The sequence below is a fragment of the Aegilops tauschii genome, chromosome 2 (genome assembly GCF_002575655.3).
Source record: "Aegilops tauschii subsp. strangulata cultivar AL8/78 chromosome 2, Aet v6.0, whole genome shotgun sequence".
NCBI lineage: Eukaryota > Viridiplantae > Streptophyta > Magnoliopsida > Poales > Poaceae > Aegilops > Aegilops tauschii.
Window position 1 is genome coordinate 15809733 of NC_053036.3, and position 14506 is coordinate 15824238.

General features: G+C 38.8%; 1 protein-coding gene across 1 annotated transcript; it reads right to left on the reverse strand.

The window, feature by feature from the left end:
• Positions 1-954: 954 nt before the first annotated feature.
• Positions 955-14465, reverse strand: LOC109777463 (achilleol B synthase). The gene is made up of 18 exons (XM_020336096.4): positions 14174-14465; positions 7753-7938; positions 6676-6765; positions 6380-6574; positions 6182-6266; positions 5635-5801; positions 5245-5433; positions 5039-5152; positions 4513-4635; positions 4323-4442; positions 4079-4177; positions 3705-3761; positions 3338-3384; positions 3095-3238; positions 2831-3008; positions 1815-1889; positions 1605-1688; positions 955-1288 (listed from the first exon to the last, which is right to left on the reverse strand). Exons 1-18 carry the CDS (start codon positions 14369-14371, stop codon positions 1172-1174), a joined length of 2268 nt encoding a protein of 755 aa, XP_020191685.3. The 5' UTR covers positions 14372-14465; the 3' UTR covers positions 955-1171.
• Between the last annotated feature and the right edge of the window lie 41 nt (positions 14466-14506).

The following is a 14506-nucleotide window of genomic DNA, read 5'->3' on the forward strand; positions in this document are numbered from 1 at the left end:
CGAGGAGCAGGCCCACCCTCGCACACGATGGCAAGGCCGGGAAGCACCCCTGCCTCCCTCCCAAGAGCACCCAGGCACCACTGGCCAGCCACACACTCGCCACCAGTCAACAAACAAGGACCCATGGACAACGAAGGGAGCGGGTCGCACTAGCACCACTGCGTCGCCCCCTCCACCATCCAAGATGGCAACGACAAAGGAGGTTGCCCACAGTCCAAGCCACCCACGGCCTCGTTTAGCCGCGGTTGCATCCTGCCCTCTAGCGTGCACCCCCTACACGTTGCCGCCACAGCACACCGCTCATGTGCGCCACTGCACTGCCGCAACCGGCGTCAAAGCGCGACACCCCAGCCCATCCACCTCGGCCCGCTCCGAGCCCGACGCGTGAGGGGGCGAGTCCTCCCCGCCGCCACCGGTGCCGGCCAACCTTCACCTAGCTGCGCTCTCTAGCGGTGGTGAGGGGGAGGAGGAGAAGGAAGGAGGACCCTGACTGTGGCGGCTAGGGTGTCCTCCCGGTCGCATGCGGGGCGACGCGGGAGGAGGAGGCGAAGAGGTGGACACCTCCACCTTGGGGGGGGGGGGGGGGGGGGGGCATGAACCTGGGTTTGTCCCTTGTGTCACCATAGCATCTATGGCTTCACCCAATATACCCTCTTATACGCATTACATGAATTTTGTGCGTCGACAATGATCTTTTGTTTGAACACAGAACAATCGAAGTCGCTCACATACACGAACATACACTCACCGTTGTGAACGCACGCATGCACACCCTCCTCCTATGAGCATCTCCGGGAGTCGACAACAACCTGAGACATGTGACAGGTGGCATGGTCCATATGACCAAGTGCCCATCATTGTGAATCGTGTTTGCATGAGGATATGGTCATTGCATGTGCTCGGAAGTAATCTTGTATGACATTACGTGCATATGTGTACTTTAATGTATCATTGACAAAGAAAAAGGGTGTGATAACTCGCTCCCTTCATAGCTAGTAAATAAAGTGTGTGGCTCAAAGTACACATAATAATAATTCCAAAGAGTTACATGATGAATTGTTGGAAAGTTCACACTAATCATCAAACACAAAGCACAACAATTGCTCTTGGGAGCAACAGTTTTATTTCTTACAACAAACCTCCCCCTCCTCGCGTAATCTTCTATATATTGTTAATGTTTGATTGCTAGCAATCGACGATGGAGCTCCCCAAGAGCCATAATCGGGTATAAGTTGCGATAGTTGGCATAGTTAAAGTACAAGGAGGAGTTAAAGCATCCGACGTGTTCCTGTATCATAGTGAAAGAACAAGCATGAAGGTAAATGCAGTTTAAGTTACAATTCTCAATGATTATTAATTAGTTCAACATAGCAGTGGATTAACTAAGGGTAATATAAGACTCTGCATGTGTGCCAATGTCATTGCACATCTCGGCACTTTCATATAGTTTGTTTCACATTGTTGTTGTTTCTACATTCAGTTCTAGAAAGGCCTAGATTAACTTTTATTAGCTATTACTTTTGGGGATGTATTTGTTGCAATCATAAAAGAATCATCTTAAGACTATTAATTGTTCATTTGAAAAATTATAGGGACACAGTAACCTGTTGGGGGAATTCGCCTGTTTCTAGTTGCATGTTGATTAATTGTCTTGCTGCCTGAAATAGTGGTACTGGATCTCGTTCAACCTAGTTACAAAGACAATATAAAGAATTTTTTTTAGATAATGCAAATATCCCAGAAGGGTGAAATGTTATGAGAGCCTTTTAATTAAAAGACCATATGAACACCACCTTCAAGAAACGAAAACTAACCTGCCCAGCATAAATTAAAGCCAACATCGCAAACGAAGTGTTCACAACATTAGGTTTATGGCTATCAACATAATCCTGTAACAAAATTTATTAGAAAACATATATACTCATAAATATATATGGATAAACTTTAACCCATGCTTCTAGCTGACAAGAGTTAACCCTGAGATTTTAGATGTTGATTTAATTTTCATTTTATGGATTGTGTAAAAATAAATGGAAGGCCCATGCTATATTTGAGGCTCAACATTTGTTCCTATAATTATTTAGATACTCCTTTCGGTAGTACCTATTTGGTTCCTTTTTGTTTTAGCAAGTTAGTAGTGCTAACATGATTAGGATACACATGTTATTCTTAAGAATCAAGGCTCGGACGGGAAGGACCTAAACATGGGGGCGGGTAGGTGAGATCCATGTCACATGAGTATTATGTACTCCCTTTGTCCCATAATATAAGAGCGTTTTGACATAATATAAGAGCGTTTTGACGTAGTGTCAAAACGCTCTTATATTATGGGACAGAGGGAGTAGTTGTTATTGTGTGGTACAAATAAATAAATAAAAGTAACCTAACCTAATATAAGATTTATCCACTGCCCATGGTCAATTTATCTTTTCTCTAAGAGATAAATTTGTACTTTTACTAATATCATGCATAATTTTAGGTCTTTCATGAAAAAATGGATGTTGATAGCTAGATTTGTCAAATAAACTCTAGTTTCTGCTCTCTTGGTGCTTTCACAAGACTTCCATTGTATTTAGTGAGGTTTGTCCAATTGGGCGTCCTTTTTGTTGGACATACTTAACAATTCAAGTTATATATGTTGAAAGTATAACCATTTTTAGTCCATCCAGTAGATCATCTTCTATTGTTTTTATAATGTTCTCTAATACTTAGTATGATTTTATCACACAACTAAACTCTGAAATGGCACCACATTATATTGTATACTATAAGACATCTAACTACCATTTGAAGGAATTCATGGATGAATTAAGGTAACTAGATATGTTACCTCATTATGACTAGAAAGATAGCTTTCACCCCATCCACCGGTGCTTTGTTGCTTTGATAACAAAAAGGTGCATGCTTTCCTGATGGGATAACTATTATCATAGGTTCTTCCAGCAGCAACTAATCCTCTTACCGCAAACATGGTTCCATAAGTGAAACAGATTGCCCATGTGCCATACCTACAAGATAATAACAAGACTATAGTCCCACATTCTGAATCAGAAGTAAAATAATTTACACACATAAATTGCATAATGTTACTTACCATGAACCATCATTCTTTTGATTGTTTTCAATAAATTTAGCAGCATCTCGAATGCATTTTTCTACCTCGTTTCTACGATATAGTGGATGTACCTCTTGGAATATAATCAAAGCATCAAGCACCGATGATGTACATTCAACAGATCTACCAAATTTTTTATATGTCACAATTTAGTTCACTTAATGGATATAATAATGAAGAATATATGATAATTATGAATTAAAGAGTGTTTGCATCTCTTACGGATAGTCGACAACAATATTCCGAAAACTCTCAGAAGGGTTGAGAACCTAGCTTGTGAAAAAGAAAACCAATCAGAGTAGAGAGGGGTGGTAGAAATATAATGGTTGGGAGAGTAACATGTTCTTGAGAATGAAAGGGGACAAAAATTCACAAAAGGTTCTTAATCACTATTTTGCAAATTTTATAAGAAAAATACATTAGCAATTAGTAATACCATACGACCAAACAACTACATAGTATTGCAAATAATCCCTACAATGTGTACCTTCTATATTTCCAAATTCCTATGGCAATGGACATGTTCAAAAAAAATTGATAATTCATCTCTATTAGTTCAGTTTATGAAGTAGAAATGAGTGTTACATACCTCTAACCAAGAGAAGGTCCGCTTAGATTCATACGTAGAAAAGGTGCCATCCTTATTCTTGAGCACGAAAAAATAGAACTTGCTATTAGTGAGATGTTTAATGGAACAAATGATTTAATTCTTACATATTAAATTCTCTAAAATTTCTTGCACTATTATATGTGCATTATATTCATCCTCTCAATTTCATCAGTAACTATATATCGTACACCAATACTTTTCTAGCGTATGCACAATAGACACACTATTATTGTTTAGATAAAACTAGTTAATTAGGTGTGTGGACCTTTTGTAGGTCATGTATATGTAATGTTTATCCAAGAATATATATATATTAAAGTTAGTTATAATTGGTTTATTTAAGAGGGTCATACCATGAAAGATAGGATGCAATCGATGGCATCATACAATCGTTCTTGTTTTATTGGATCTCCAACAAGGTCGGGTGATATCTTTGATAACAGTAGCAATGCCTGAAGGAATTGTGACAAGTTAACCTCTTCCACACAAAAATGACCATTTCATTACAAATTGTACTAGATAACCAATTATATATATACCATAAATAAATATTCTTACGTATCAAATTAATTAAAGAACACAAATACTTATATTAACCTTAACAGCTTCTGCAGTACAATCAGACACAGACCAACCGTTGTCAACACTTGAAAGGGTCCATGAACCTTTTGATCTATGACGATAGTAACGTTCATAATTTGGATGGTTGCTAAGGACCTTCAATTATAAGAAAACATGTTACAATTGCTCTAGGATCAATTCAGGCATATTATGGAGAACAAAAAACCTGTGAGTTTTTCATGAACTCATGAGCCTTTTTTATAGTTGGCCCAAACTTGCCAATAAGATTTGTGGAGCAATAGGCTTGAATTATGAATGCTATTTCCCAACTATGACAACCATCGTATACCTGTAATATACAATACATCATCATTTGAATTTTCCATAGCTGGCGTTCTAATTAATTCCTTTTATTAATTTTAAATACTTGTTATAGCATTCAATATAAATTAAATACACATATCCATATTTTTCACATTGGGAATAACTAAAATTAAGATAGGAAGAATGCTGGTTCTTTTTCATGTCTTATAAGGTGCACCTAAAGAGAATGTGCGTCCTAGTATAGATGCAACTACAATTTCACTACTATGAAACTTGGGCATGTTTAAATCATGCCTATTGCATGCAACTTAGTTAGGGATCAAAAGAAATTCCTCGTGAGACTAATGGTACCACATTATTTGAGACAAACAAATCTATTCATCAATTACATTAATGTCTAAAACTTTGACACACAAATAAATCTATACCTGTGCCTTCATCCCATCTTCTGCAAGCCACAAATAATCATAAAACCTTGGAAGATGTTGTTTGAACGCGTCCGAATTTGGGTTTTCTACCCAGCAACATATCATATTTAATGCCTAAGAATAATTAAATTATGTTAATTTTTTTGATAAAAATAATGTAGATTGTTAGTAAAAGAAATGTGCAACTTAAATTTTAATTATTTCACCTTGGTAATAGGGCAAATGCCAACATATTTAGTTGTTTCATCCTCGTAATGGATATGCTTCATGAGGTTACTCAAAGCTCTCTCTCTTAGCTTGTTGGCCGGCCAACAATTCAAAATTGGCTCCACAAACTTGTTTAGGCAACCAAATATAAGATTTTGCGCTTGTGAGCGTGGGTAATGCAGGTCCTCCTGTAACAAAAAACATGTTCGAACTAAACTAGCTTTCCTATCTAGATATTTCATCTTTATAGAATTACCCAGTCAATGTGACATGGATGTACTTGATAGTTTGTAGTCATTTTTAAACTTGATATCAGACAAATCCGAACAAGGTTACGTCTTGAATTAGTAATAATTAGCAGTAGGATACATAGTAAGAAATTAACAAACCTTAGCACAAGAATCACGTGCCTTGTCCCAGTCAATATTCGTGTACGGCACACTATGGAGGTCTTCCCGCAATGCTAATATTGTTGGAGTAAGGGGACCAACAAATTTTATTCCATAAAGGTATGCCATTGACATGTACACCAATCGGGTATAGCACCAAAATCGACCTAGATATGAAGTATTATTTTTATTGAGTGGCCTATGAAAGATAAATATCAACTAATAGAAAGACAAAAGATTATTTTCTATAGTTTATCATTGGCGGCAGACATATATGGCGATCCATGCATTGGAGAGCACCCCTTGAAATATACATGAAATCATCTCCTAAATTAAAGCTTGCTCTTCTTATGTGCTTGTCTTCTTCAGCAAAACCTTTCCAGGTGCTACGATTGCAATATTTCTTTTTTCTGTAAGTAATTCAGTGTGGTCCCTCACATAAACCATTAGTCTATTTCTTGCACAACTAAATAATGTACGTATATCCCACATTTATATAATTTGCTTCTTATCTTTTTGTGTACTATATAGCATATTGAACAAGTACCTGGGTGAATCGGAAGAAAATCCGGAACCAACCATAATTCAGGAATAATTGGATTATTTCCTGACCAATCGTAGACTCCTATTATCTGTGATGTTATACACGAGTTGCTTGTGTTAATCTTAGTATAGATCAGAACTAATATTATCTCAGTAATTAGGAATAAGGGGCATCATCAAAATCCTATGTTATTTAATATACCGAGAGCCATATTTTCCCCCATTGTGGTATGGCAGTTGCACTTCCATGAGATATAATCCAAGAACGACCTTTGGCTAATGCGTCGAGATCCCCATTTAGCTTCTCACCAAGAAGCATTAAGGATACATAATTCATGCATGTTCCAAACATGGTACTTGGCCCAAGAACTTGCTTTCCCCACCCTCCATCCTCATTCTGCAAATATTATATTGATTGATATTCTTTTTATTTTTATAATACACAACAAATTCGCAATTTTTTTGTTTTGAAATCATATGCTAGATTTAATTCCCTACCTGTTGATTGTAAATGTAGCGACATATCTCATGCTTGTGTTCAAAAGATAGTACAATGTTAAGTGATCCTGTAACATATAAAGAGAATATCTGCAACATAAAAGAACATCCAAATGTACGAGGATCATCATCAAGACGAGCAAAATTACTTCGATGAAGAATAAATTCAAATAAATAATTAGAAGCTTCCCTAAATCCAAAATTAGTTCACACATTTAATTGGTAGTCATTCGAGTGTTGTCATAATGTGTGTCACACATTTTGATTTGGCAGTGTTCTGGCATACCTTGCAGTAAATTATGGCTATATACTTCTATGATCCTGAGACATAGTGTAATAACACGTCTAGATAAGAAATGTTCAAGTCTTCTATATTGTTGTAAATGTTCAAGCTAAAATTTTGGGGAAAAATTAATCCAATTTCATCCATTAGAAAAGCAATTTGTAACCACTAAACTTGTTATATTTACACAGACCCTAGGAACGATCATTCTTTTCACGAGAACTTACATACACATAAAGAAAAGACATCTACTTGCATAATTTCTTTCGAACACATTTTAAATTTGGAAATTTGTTTTCTTATAAAAAAGGTGAACCTTTTAATGACTCTTACATCTAATATTTACGCCAAGGCAGGGGTAACAATATTACACTTATAGTTTCCTAAATCATATTAGTTACTAGGAAAGAAGTTCTAAAATGAAGTGGTTGATCACCACGAATAACCTCGAATCGGCATAACTTCATCTAGTACATCTGAAACAATTCAATCAATCTTTCAGTTAAACTCTGCACCCAATTACCAATTTGAATAATTTCCGTATATTATGTATGATAATTATTGATTTTTTCTTATGGGATAGGGCATATGATAGTACACCACCTATGTGGTTGTATTGCTATATAAAATGTACATTACTGGATAATGTAAAATATGTATTGCAATTACATGTAATGGACATAGTTATCTCCCAAAATCTAGGATTTCACAACCTATAGTATTGTTGGTATGTAAGAAAAAAGTAATCATATATAGAAAAAATTGCACCACAATAATCTTAGTAAAATACTTACAAAGATGGGCATAATGAACAAAATTCCACTGTAATCACCAGGCCAATGTCCATCATGTGCTTGTAGAGTTGAATATTGATTTAATGCTCGCGTCAAAGAAGCAGATATAATTTCCTCAGTGACTTCTATAGTATTTTCAAGCTTAAGGGTTGGAATATGCGTTGAAGGTGCGTTGAGTTTTGCATACTACAAGGAAGGATATACACCATCAGGACCAAACAATACATATTAAATGATGTACCCTACAAAAATAGCACCAACCTCCATATAGAAACATACGACATGAACGTTTTCATGATGTAACTTTGATCGATATATAGATTGAATATATGGATTATTTGACACAAGATTGCTACCATACATCTACGAATAAAAACACTAAATTTGTACAAAATAACCTACACATTGGTGAAGAGATTTCTATTCAAATTTAAGATAAAATTTGAAAAACTAGCAGAGTGGAGCATGCACATGCGCAGAAAACATCTTAGTCGGTTTATTTTATACAACGCAGTAACACATATTCTCCATAGTTGTATTCTGTTTTTTTTCTATCTAATAGTGTCAGTTAGTGATGCATGGATTGACAATGGAAATCAAAAAATTAGCAAACTAAAACACAATGAAAGCTCCCCCACAAACTGAATTAACCACCTCTAGTGAAATATCTAACAAAAATGGAGCATAAAATAAACACGAAGGCATAGGCCTGACATCAGGTGAGGTAGAATTAGAATAAGTGCGGAAGTGTAATAGTGGTGTAATTCATATGGTTATCAATAACAATGGGTATTTATCCGCAAAAAAAAGGGGGGATTTAGCCACTTAGTATTATAACTACTGTTGTTTTCTCCCCTCCATAATGCGAATCAAATAAGTCCTATAGAATCACTTAAATTTTGCTATGATGTGCTATATAAATTATGAGAGAGAAAATTCATATTAGATTTTAAAAATTGATTATAGTTTACGTCAACAATCTTTTGTCCTTTTGATTTAGGAAAACTAAATTAAGATTGAAACGTTTAGTTGATGGTAAATAATTAATATACACTTTAAAGGCAATAAAAGTCAAACGCTACTTGAAATAATCGTGTATTTTCAATGTGTACTTCAATGTGTAATGCAATATTCACATAAAAATCAATTTTGTGTTAAAATCTTACAATGATTAATCATATCACTCCATTTGACCTTTCCCAAATACATTAAGCCTTAATTGTTTTGTTAGCTTTAAAATGTATGACATATATGGTTTCAAGTTTCACTAATAACTGGTAAAGATTCATCTTTGATATAGTTTCTATACATTGTCCATTCAGTTCAGTATATTTAAGAAAAATATAGTATCTAGTATTTTTATGCCCTTACTACCATTTTGAAAACATACTTTTATATACAGGCTAAATGACATGACATTATCCTTTACCCTTAATCTATTGTGTAGGCGCATGTACAAAGCTTCGTTATACGTACTATTTGTTAATGTAGACTAACTTGCTTATGTATGAAATCTCATTGGACGACCAATCTGAACCCTATGTGAGGTCTATATGTGACTTCATGAGTATCATATTGTATGTATTTTATTCGCTACATTTATTTGACAAAACTATCGATTACATGTCTTCGTTTCACATCAAATAATAATGTGTCTCATTAGAACAAATCATTTTTCTACTCAGAGGTGTGTATTCCTATCTATTTATTTCACTCTATTTTTCAAAGGTCCTTTTGTCATCAGAACCTATAGCCATTGATCTCGGTGAATTTGATTTATTTTCATGTATTTAGTTTAACTTTGAATAACACAGTTTGATATACTGGAATAAACAACACGACATTCTCCTTCCACCGTATGATCCATAGTCCAATCATGTGTGTTAACACCAATTTTCTTCATCATTTGCACTTAATATTTAGACACCTTACATTAGTCGATCGGTTCAACCGCCCCTTATACACATGGTCGACACTATTATGCAAAAAAAACCTTCATGTTCCATATTGTTATATAATAATTTGTATTATATGTTTTTAAGAAATACCAAGTTAATGTACCTTCTGCAGTACCTTCCAAAAACATTTATCGAGGATGCTCCACATTTTTTCTACATTATAATGTTCATGTTAAAATTAGCCATTTCCTGAAATGATTTGGTATTATTTAGGTAGTAAATATTTTTCTAGACACTTCTTGGATATAATTAAAATTGAAACTACATGTATCTCAAATGAGGCCTGGAATGCAAAACGAGTCATATCGAAGTACTTTTGTAACTTTTAGCTCCTACACAGAAAAAATCAAATGTTTGCTTAGGAAAGTAACTACCTTTACATGCATCTTCTTTATTTTTCAATTCCTATAAAATGAAATGTGATACAAAAATATGAAATTTAAATGGGGCTATTAAGTTTTTTAATCTAAAATGCGTCAAACATTTTTTACATGGTGTATATTACATTGTTCGTATAAAATTTAGCATTTTTTCTAGGTCTTTGCTATTGTTTAGAAATAAAATGAATTCTAGCTATTTACTGGGTATAATTCACATTTGGACTACGTGTATCTCCAAGAGGGCCTCTATTTTTTAATTCCATATTTAAGTAACTCGGTGCAGTTGTATTGTAACATGTTGAGTTATGGGGTGTTTATTAATTATGTCATATGAGAGCAGGAAATAATTTCAAGAGTATCCTAATTGATTTTCTAACCATTGATGGTATTGCATTTGAGTTCTCCTTATGTTTGCTTTATCTAAACATGAAATTTGTTCATTTGAAAATATTTCCAATTCATCCAAGCCAAAATTCCCAGGCCTAAACTTTCTCCCTCACCATAGGCTGAGCCTGTTCTTCTTCCTTTCCTCTTTCCTTTTTCCCCATCGAATGGGCCAAGCACTTTCCCTACTAATAGCGGCATAGAGCAGACAAATTACCTAAGGGGCACATTACATGGGCCAAGGTACATTATTGTGATACTTTTACCTTTTTTCATGTATTTACTTTACCATTTAGTCATTTACCTTTTCTGTTTTAGTTTCCGCTTTTATTTTCTATTTTTGTGGTTTTCATTCTTTTCTACCTTTTTCTTTATCTTTTACCTTTTGTAGCCATTCTTTTATTTTTTACATTTTTGTTTGTCATTTCTTCCAATTTTCTATTAAATTATATATAAATATTTTTAGGAAGACACTTAAAAACTACATCAACATATTTCTAAATTAGGTGAATGCTTTTCTCATTACATACTTTTCAAATGCACGGAGATATTTAAAACGAAATATATATTTAATTATCCATGGACACATTTAAAAAATAAACATTTTCTTAAATACATGGACATTTGTGAAAATATGTGAACACCTTTTTAATGATATGAATAATTTTTAATACGTACACATTTTCGAAGATAAATGAGACTTTTCTAGAAGTACATTTAATCTTCGTACTTACATTTTTTTTACCATTTTGTTCAGAAATGTGTGAATACTTTCAAAATTACACAAATGTTTCAAAAATAGGTGAACATGTTTTAATTACATATTTTTAAATGCATGGACAATTCATCAAATCAGATGTGCACTTTCAAATTTGTGAATAATTTTTAAAAATATAGATCATTTTCTTTGAATATATGTATACTTTAGAAAAAGTGAGCATATATTTAATTACATGAATAATTTTTTAATATGTAAACTCATTTTTTAAATACATGGAGAATTTTCAAAAGTACATACAAAGTTTATTTTTTACACGGGGTCGCAACATTTGCGGGTTGCCTTGTGGCGTGAAGGTGCGCGCCGCGGGCCGCCATGGTCTGGGTGGCGCGGCTCGACAGTGTTGGATATAGCGTTACCAGAACGTGCATGTCCTCGATGAATGCATGCACGTCTGCTTCTCCGACACCGTGTCCACTTATCTCCCATTGGTTTGCTGGTTAGCAAGCTGCTCGGGAGTACCTATGCATCCAGACTTGGTGTGTCCACTTATCGATATGCACGATACACCTGTGATATCCCTCAGGTATCCTTTTTTTTTTAATTTAAACAAAAATATAAAAAAGCCGATGGATTACGGAAGAGCTGCCTGAGCCTAGCAGAAGCCCACCGCTAACCCTAGGAGCAGCAACTCTCTCCCTCTCTATTCGCATGACCGCATGCACGAGGACTAGGGCGGAGGACTGGATCTTGGTCACCGCATGAGCGCGTCGCCGCCGCCAACAGCTAGAGTCGCTCGCTGCTCCGCGCACCTTCCTGGCCACCCATGGGCTCGCCCTGCCACCGCCTAGAGTCTCCCTCACAACCGCCAGAAACGTCCTTCCCAATCCTTTGCTCTTCTCTAGTGGCCGGTCCTCCTGCATATCGATATGTCGTGCATATCCATAAGTGGACACGGTATCCGAGAACCAGATGTGAGGAGAAGCAGACGCACATGCGTTCATTGAGGATATGCACGTACTCGAAACGGTATCTCCAACGCCGTCGAGCCGCGCCACCCAGACTGTGGGCCCATGGCACGCAACTGCTGATGTTTTTTGGCATGCTCTTCTAGCTACTCGGGACTCGCTCAAATCCGACGTTCGGTAGATACTAGAGCATCTCCAGGCGATCCCCTATAAATTAACAGAGTAAAACTCTTAATGGAGTATATAATACTTCACTACTTTTTTGCCGTTTCTAGCCGATCTCCTAGATTTAACGGGGTAAATTTTAATTTGATTAAATTTGAAGCAATTTGAACCGAAAGTAGCATGCATTCAGACATAAATATAGATAGTTTTGCACAACTGAATATAAAACATAAATTTAAACTAAACTAAGCAACTAATAAACTACTTTCGATCGAAGCGTAGGTCGAGTCAATCCTTCCTCGCCAGGTACGGTGTGCCGCGTGCGGGGTCTGGGCCGGTGCTGTCGTCGGGGAAGACACTCCTCCACTCGTCGACGTCGATCTCCTCGTCCTCGCCGCCCTCCGCGCCACCGTCCTCGCCGCCTTTGACCTCATCGTTGGAGATAACGATAACCTCGCCGCCGGCGTTGGCAAAGATCATCCGCTCCGCCTCCACGAGCTTCAGGTGCTCCCGACAGAGCTCTTCCATGTAGGCCTCGTCGGCGGCCTCGCGGTCCTCCCACGCCATAGCCGTGCTCACCACCCCTAGCTCCGGCGGGACGAGATGGACCGGAGCCGTGCCAAAGGGAAAGTTGAGCCGAGCCGCCGCATCGTGGTAGCGGACCTGCCAGCGGTCATACTCCATGGCCGCGAGATCGGCCGTGTGGAAGGTCCCGAGCCACCACCGGGTGTGGGTCTCCGTGATTTCGGCCACCCACGTCCCCCAGTGCCGCTGCAGGACCCCGACGTAGGTCCTCATCGGCGGCCGGGGTAGAGGGAGGACGGGGAAATCCTCGAACCGGCGTAGGGATGCGGCGGCGTGCGGATCGGGCGACCAGCGACGGCGGCTCGAAGAAGACCCCGCGGAGGACGACCCGCGCGCGTGGCGGCACGGATCCGCGCTGCGGATCGTCGGCGGGGACCGGCGGCCACAACATCTGGCCATTGGAGGGGCAGGGGAGGGCGGGGGGCGCGCCGGCGGCGGTACGGGGGGAGAAGAGGAGGCGGGGAGAAGAGGCGCCGATTTTACTTGGCCGCGTAGGGATGAAGTAAAAATAGTCAGATTTTTAGGGATGGATTAAAAAATTTACTCCACTAAGCCGTATAGGGAATCGGCTAGTTCAAACTTAGTGGAGTAAAAAGCCAAATTTACTTCACTAAGAAGAGATACAGGGGATCGGTTTGAAATGCTCTTAGAGTGCTAGAATTAAACCAACACGCAGGGAATATGATTCAGCTATGACGGGGAAGCGCAATCGTTGACTGGCCGGAGGTCGCCTACAGTGGAGCACCCGAACAGTGGTCGATTCGACTCCCCGTGTAAAATCGAGGGAGAACGAGACGTGAGGAGGAGCAGACGTGCGTGCGTTCATCAAGGACATGCACGTACTGGCAACGCCATCTCCAACACCGTCGAGCCGCGCCACCCAGACGATGGCGGCCCGCAGCGGCAGGGCGCACCTTCACGCCAGAAGGCAACCCTCCAACCGTCACGACTCAAGTAGAAAAAGCCTGGCCACCGTCGGCGACCTCCTCCATCGCCATCGGCGGCGAGAAGCTCTGGGAGGATCGGCGGGAATAGCTCTCCGGAAGCCGCCCGTGTCGCCCTGGAGAGAGCGACGCGGGGGTGTTGGAGCAAATTTGTGTTGTCCAGTTTTCCCTTGTTTGGCCAACAAATTAAATGTGTGATGTTTTTTTTTTCTTGAATTGTTTAGATTGCTTACCACTTGTGTGGTGTTGATAGGAGTAAAGCAAATCAGATGCACTCGATCGGCTCGCCATGTCAAGGGAAAGAGGACGTCCTACGTACCTTCATGCGTAGGAGGAGGTCCTGTGACTCCTTCCTCTCGAAGCGGTGCTTTCGGAAGTCTGCTCGCACCCTCTCAACCTCGGCACGCTCCTCCGCTGTGCCGGCGTCGGGGTCGTACTCCCACACCTGCCGGCCGAGGAAGCCGTTGTTCGACCTCAGCCATGGTCCGCCACCCTCACTGGTCGTGAGCCTCCACATGGCTGACTAACGAGACTAGATCGATCGGTTTGGAGCAGCTAGCTATTGCGGCAAACGAAAACCAAGCTGGCAAAGTGAAGCAGTGGACACTAGCACCAAGCTGGCAAACGTTTCCTATATATGGGGAGTGTAAAT